The following is a 5780-nucleotide window of genomic DNA, read 5'->3' on the forward strand; positions in this document are numbered from 1 at the left end:
ATATATACATATATAATATATATAAATAATACATATAAATAATACATATAAATAATGTACATATAAATACGTATAAATATAAATATAAGTAGTGTATATACTTACCATGAAGGGAGAATACTTTTGTATATATTTTGCCAATTAGCTAACGTATACATATATACGTATATATACATATAATACATATAAATAATATATATAAATAATAGATATAAATAATGTACATATAAATAGGTATAAATATAAATATAAATATAAATAGTGTATATATATATATTTACCATGAAGGGATAATCCTTTAGTATGTATTTTACCATTCTCTTTCCAATTAGCTAACGTATACATATATGCGTATATATACATATAATACATATAAATAATATATATAAATAATACATATAAATAATGTACATATAAATGCGTATAAATATAAATATATTCTGTGTATATATATTTACCATGAAGGGAGAATCCTTTAGTATGTATTTTGCCATTCTCTTTCCAATTAGCTCGCCATAACTTTCTTCTTTTATCATAATAAACACCTTTACGTGCTATAAATGATAAACTTACTCCTCCCTCATCTACTATTATATGTGTTGTCTTACGTACTACCTTTTGCTGCTGTTGCTGCTGCTGTTGCTGCTGTTGCTGTTGCTGTTGCTGGGGAGGAGGGGGAGGAGGAGGAGGTGTTGTTGTTGGGTATGCATAAGAGGGAGGAGACGATCCCAACGATCCCATTGAACAATCTATAGACATAGATGTATCAATACAACCAACAACAACCATAGAGGGAGAAGAGGAAGAAGAGGAAGAAGAGGAAGAGGAAGAGGAAGAAGAGGAAGAAGAGGAAGAAGAGGAAGAGGAAGGAGGAGAAGAGGAGGAAGAGGAAGAAGAGGAAGAGGAAGGAGGAGAAGAGGAGGAAGAGGAGGAAGAGGAAGAAGAAGAGGAGGAAGAGGAGGAAGAGGAAGAAGAGCGAGGAGAAGAGGAGGAGGGGGAAGAAGAAGGACAAGAAGAGGAGGAAGAAGAAGAGGAGGAGGAGACAACTCCTCCTCTTGTCTTGGATAATAAATCTTCCTAAGACACACAGAAGCAGTAACAACAATTAACAGCAACACTCAGCAGCAGCACAGCAGCAGCAGCAGCACAGCAGCAGCAATAACACCAGTAGCTGCATCATCCTACCTGCTGCTTCTGACTTGTACTCGCCCTCCTTGTAGCAGCAGCAGCAGCTGAAGGACTTCCTGCTGCTGCTGCTGTTGCTGCTGTCTCCTGTCTCTCTCCCTTAACAGTAGCTGTACCCTCTCTTGGGGGCCTCCACCAACTATTGGTACCCAAGGGGGCCTCCCTTTGCTGCTGCGTGTTGTCTTCTGCAAAAGGGCCCACTTCCTTCTGCCATGGTGCAGCAGAAGCAGCAGCTGCAGGATACTGCTGCTGCTGCTGCTGTTGCTGCTGCTGTTGCTGCTGCGACGTCTTCTGCTGCTTCATATTCCCACGAGGAGATCTGCCATCAGGTAAGAAAAAGGCAGCATCTCCAGGTGCAGCAGCAGCAGCAGCTGCTGCTGCTGCAGCTGCTGCTGCTGCTGGCCCACTAAAGTATGGGGCCTTCCTGCGAGTAGCAGGTCCAGCGGCTGCAGAGACAAGCATCTGCTGCTGCTGCTGCTGTTGCTGTTGCTGCAGATGCTGCTGCTGCGCCTGCTGCTGATGATGATGATGATGCAGGGGCGGGTGGTGTAAATGCTGTTGCTGCTGCAACTGTTGCAGCACCAATTCCTGCTGCTGCTGCTGCTGCTGCTGCTGCTGGTCCCGCTGCTGCTGCTGCTCTTGGAACTGCCGAGATTGCAGCGCGCTGTGTTGAACCTTGAAGCATTGATTGCCACTTCCGCCGTGCTGCTGCTGCTGCTGCTGCAGCAGCAGCTGCTGCTGCAGCTGCAACTGCTGCTGCTGCTGCTGCTGCGCATGCATTTCTTCTTCTTCCTGCTGCTGCTGCTGCTCCCTTGTAGGGTTACAGAAATTTGAATGCCACGTCTGCAACCAAGGGGAGGAAGGAGAGTGGCAAAGGGTCCATTGGCTCCTCCCGTTGCTGCTGCTGCTGCTGCTGCAGCTGCTGCAGGGGTCTTCCTGCACTGCCTGCACCGTACACATTGGGGGAGGTGGGCTGCTGCAGCTCTGCTGCTGCTGGCTACTGCTGACGTCGCTGTGCATGCACTCGGGGGAGCCCGGGGAAGAACAGGGGGCCTCTAAGGGAGGGGAGGTTACCCCACTTGCTGCTGCTGCTGCTGCAGCAGCAGCAGCATTAGCAGCAGGATGCGGCACATGCGCATCAGCAGCACACAAATTACTGCTGCTGCTGCTGCTGCTGCTCCTGATGATATGTCTCCTTACTACATGCTGACATCCTGCTGCTAGGGCACCAAGGCCGAAAGCAGCAGCAGAGCCTGCATCCCAATGCTGCTCTGCTGCTGCTGCTGCATAGCAGCAGTCTTTCATTGAAAGTCCGCTGCTGCTGCTGCTGCTGCTGCTGCTGCTTACAACAGAAGCAGCAGATGTGGATGGGGGGGCCCCCTGATATCTATTATAGAGGGGATGCATGCTGCTGTGCCTGCAGCAGCAGCAGCAATTGCAGCTGCTGCAACTGCAGCAGCTGCAGCAGCTGCAGCAGTTGGAATTGTTGCTGCTGCTGCTGCTGTTGCAGCTGCAGCTGCTAGCGAGTGGCCTCTGTGGGCGCCTGCAGCAGCTGCTGCAGGTGCTGTTGCAGGTGCTGTTGCAGCTGCTGTTGCTGCTGTTGCTGCTGATGATAGAAAAAGTAGGCAAACTCGCTGCAGCTTCTGCTGCAGAATGGAGAAGGGGGCCCCCAGTACCCGTACCCTGGGGCCCCCTTAAGAACGGAAAGCGGCGAACTAGCTGCCGCTGTGGGGCCCCCCATTCAAGAGGTAGGTGGGCCCCTTGAAGGGTCTGAAGAGCAGCAGCAGGTCCTGCTGCTGCTGCTGCTGCAAGTGCGGGGGCCCCAACTGGAACCCCTCCTAGGGGCCCCCCATGGGCCCCTCCAAAGGACCCTGGTAGGGTCCCCCCTAGAGACCCTGGTAGAGTCGCATGTAGGGGCCCCCCAAAGGGCCCCCCAAGGGGCCCCCCACCTAGGGGCCCCTCATCATGTAGGGTATCTTCTTCTAAAGAAAGGGTCCTTGATGAATCATAAGGTTTATTAGATAAGGGAGAATATAAATAGGGTACTAAGGGAGTATATGAGGTGTCTATACAGCTGCGGCGTATATCTAGCTGCTGCAACAAAGAAGATAATAAGGGCGCATGCAGCCCCACAAATCCACCCGTACTACGGCTCCATACATGAGGAAGACAAGACCTATATGCATGCATGCATGCAGACAGACACACACACACACATATATACACATTATATTTGTTTATTTATTTATTTGTTTTTGTCTACAATACTATAATACTAATAATAATAATAATAATAATAATAATAATAATAATAATAATAATAGTAATTAGTAATAGTTGCTTAGAGTTTAGGGTTTAGGGTTTAGGGTTTAGGGTTTAGTACCGTAGAATATCTACTGTGTCTCTAGTGGCCTCTTCTTGTGCGGGTGTTCCCTGTTCTTGCTGCTGCTGCTGCTGCTCCTGCATATCTTGTTGTTGTTGCTGCTGCTGCTGCTCTTCTTCTTCTTCTTCTTCTTCTTCTTCTTCCTCCTCCTCCTCTTTCTCCCTCTGTTTCTCCTCCTCTTTCTGTTTATCCTCATCATCATCATTATGTGCCTCTTTGGGCTCAGTACCCTCTAGTACCCTATTCTCTCTAGGGGCCCCCTCCTCCTCCTCCTCCTCCTTCTCCTCCTTCTCCTTCTTCTCCTCCTCCCCTCCTTCTCCCCCTTTTTCTTCTTTAGGGCCCCCAATATATCCCCTCCCTATATATTGTTGTGTTGTCCTTTTTCTTCTTTTTCCTATTCTTTCCTTATTGCCTATATTTATTTCCTTATCCCTTATCCCTATACCCTTATTATCCCCTCCTTCCCCATCATGGTTCCCCTCCTCCCCATTTTTGGGGCCCCCAATTATGGGGCCCCCCATTTGGGGCCCCCCCATTTGTGGGCTCCCCATTTGGGTCCCCCCCATTTGGTTCCCCTCAATTTGGTGGCCCCCCATTTGGGGGCCCCCAATTTGGTGGCCCCCCATTTGGGAGCCCCCCATTTGGGGGCCCCCAATTTGGGGGCCCCCGATATGGGGGCCCCCTAGTACCCTTTTATTTCTCCATTCAATACATAAACGATCCCAATGAAAGAAGAAATTATCTTGGTATTGAGACCAACTAATAAATAATTTACGAATATATATTAATAATTCAAATGTTAATAACTCTGCATGCAATAATTCTGCTCCTCCTTCTGCTGCTCCTGCTGCACATCCTCCTCCTCCTCCTCCTCCTCCTGCTGCTGCTGCTGCTGCTGCTGATCCTACTGATGATGATGATGATGATGATGATGCTGGTTGTGATGGTGGAGGGGGGGGGGATGATGGTGTTATTGTTATTGATGGTGGTGGGGTTGCTGTTGCTGTTGTTATTGGTTGTTGTGTTTCTACTGCTGCTGCTGCTGTTGTTGCTGTTGCTGCTGCTGCTGCTGCTGCTGCTGTTGTTGTTGTGCATGCAGCAACATGGGGGGGGCCCTTTTGTTGCAATAAAACATCAGGGAATGTATCATCATTCTCCCCTGTAAGAGAAATACCACTACTGCTAACAGAGGTACTAGCTAGCAGCAAAGGGCCCCCTAATACATGCTGCTGCTGCTGCTGCTGCTGCTGTTGCTGCTGCTGCTGCTGCTGCTGCTGTTGTTGTTGTTGTTGGGGTTGGGGTTTCTGTTCGTCCTGCAGTTGCTGGTCATTAACAGCAGGAGATAAGGGCTCTAAGGGATCCAGGGGACATAAGGGTACTGGGGGCCCCCCTATACTGCAGGGGGCCCCCAAGGAGGATGGAGAATCGTCAGTAAAAAGGAGGCCCTCATCCTCCTCCTCGACATTATCGATATGCGCAGCAGCAGCAGCAGCTGCTGCTGCTGCTTCTGCTGCTGCTGTTGCAGATGCTGCAGCAACACACAAGGATGCACACATAACACATAATTCCAGAATGTGCATGCATATACAGATACATATAATATGCATGCAGACGCATGCATGCATCTATATGTGCATGCATGCATGCATGCACACATATTCATATAAATGTGTATACATATAGATATTGGGGTGTATAGGGAGGTAAAATATAATAAAAAGGGGATAAAAAGGGAGAAAAAAAGGGAAATAAGAAAGAAGAGGAAGAAGAAATAAATAAATATTTATTTATTTATTTATTTACTTTTATCTGTTGGTAATAAGGAAGAAAAGGGTATTTCTTGTATATGTAAATCAGGGGGAGAAGGAGAAGCACTGCAGCAATAAGGGGCCTCCTCTATAGATATATTATTAACCTCTTTATTATAACTCCTGCTGCTGCTGCTGCTGCTGCTGCTGTTGCTGCTGCTGGTGCTGCTGCTGTTGCTGGTGGTGATACAGCTGCTGCTGCTGCTGCTGAGGTCCATTGCTGCATTAGAGGCGCTGCTGCTAAGAGGAAAGACAGAAGAAGAAGAAAGCAAACAAACAGACTGCTCCCTTACATATGAACGTTATAAGGGCCCCAGCAGCAGCAGCAGCAGCAGCAGCAGCAGCAGCAGCAGCAGCAGCACTACACCACCACACCAGGCAGGACCAGCCCAGCCGCCCGCCGG

The 5780-nt window shown here is 48.3% G+C and overlaps 3 protein-coding genes across 3 annotated transcripts; 1 reads left to right on the forward strand and 2 right to left on the reverse strand.

Annotated features, from left to right (window-relative positions):
* Positions 1-459: 459 nt before the first annotated feature.
* On the forward strand, positions 460-1081 carry EMWEY_00053580 (hypothetical protein; the record flags this gene model as incomplete). Its single annotated transcript, XM_013480038.1, has 2 exons — positions 460-478; positions 714-1081. The coding sequence occupies 2 exons, from the start codon at positions 460-462 to the stop codon at positions 1079-1081; spliced, it is 387 nt and encodes a 128-aa protein (XP_013335492.1).
* Positions 1082-1176: 95 nt separating this feature from the next.
* EMWEY_00053590 (hypothetical protein) lies at positions 1177-2145 on the reverse strand (the record flags this gene model as incomplete). The annotated part of the gene is made up of 1 exon (XM_013480039.1): positions 1177-2145. One exon carries the CDS (start codon positions 2143-2145, stop codon positions 1177-1179), a length of 969 nt encoding a protein of 322 aa, XP_013335493.1.
* A 1416-nt stretch (positions 2146-3561) lies between these two features.
* EMWEY_00053600 (hypothetical protein, conserved) lies at positions 3562-5124 on the reverse strand (the record flags this gene model as incomplete). Its single annotated transcript, XM_013480040.1, has 1 exon — positions 3562-5124. One exon carries the CDS (start codon positions 5122-5124, stop codon positions 3562-3564), a length of 1563 nt encoding a protein of 520 aa, XP_013335494.1.
* Positions 5125-5780: the final 656 nt, after the last annotated feature.

Source organism: Eimeria maxima, genomic scaffold (assembly GCF_000499605.1).
Source record: "Eimeria maxima Weybridge genomic scaffold, Emw_scaff1540, whole genome shotgun sequence".
In the NCBI taxonomy this organism is placed as follows: domain Eukaryota; phylum Apicomplexa; class Conoidasida; order Eucoccidiorida; family Eimeriidae; genus Eimeria; species Eimeria maxima.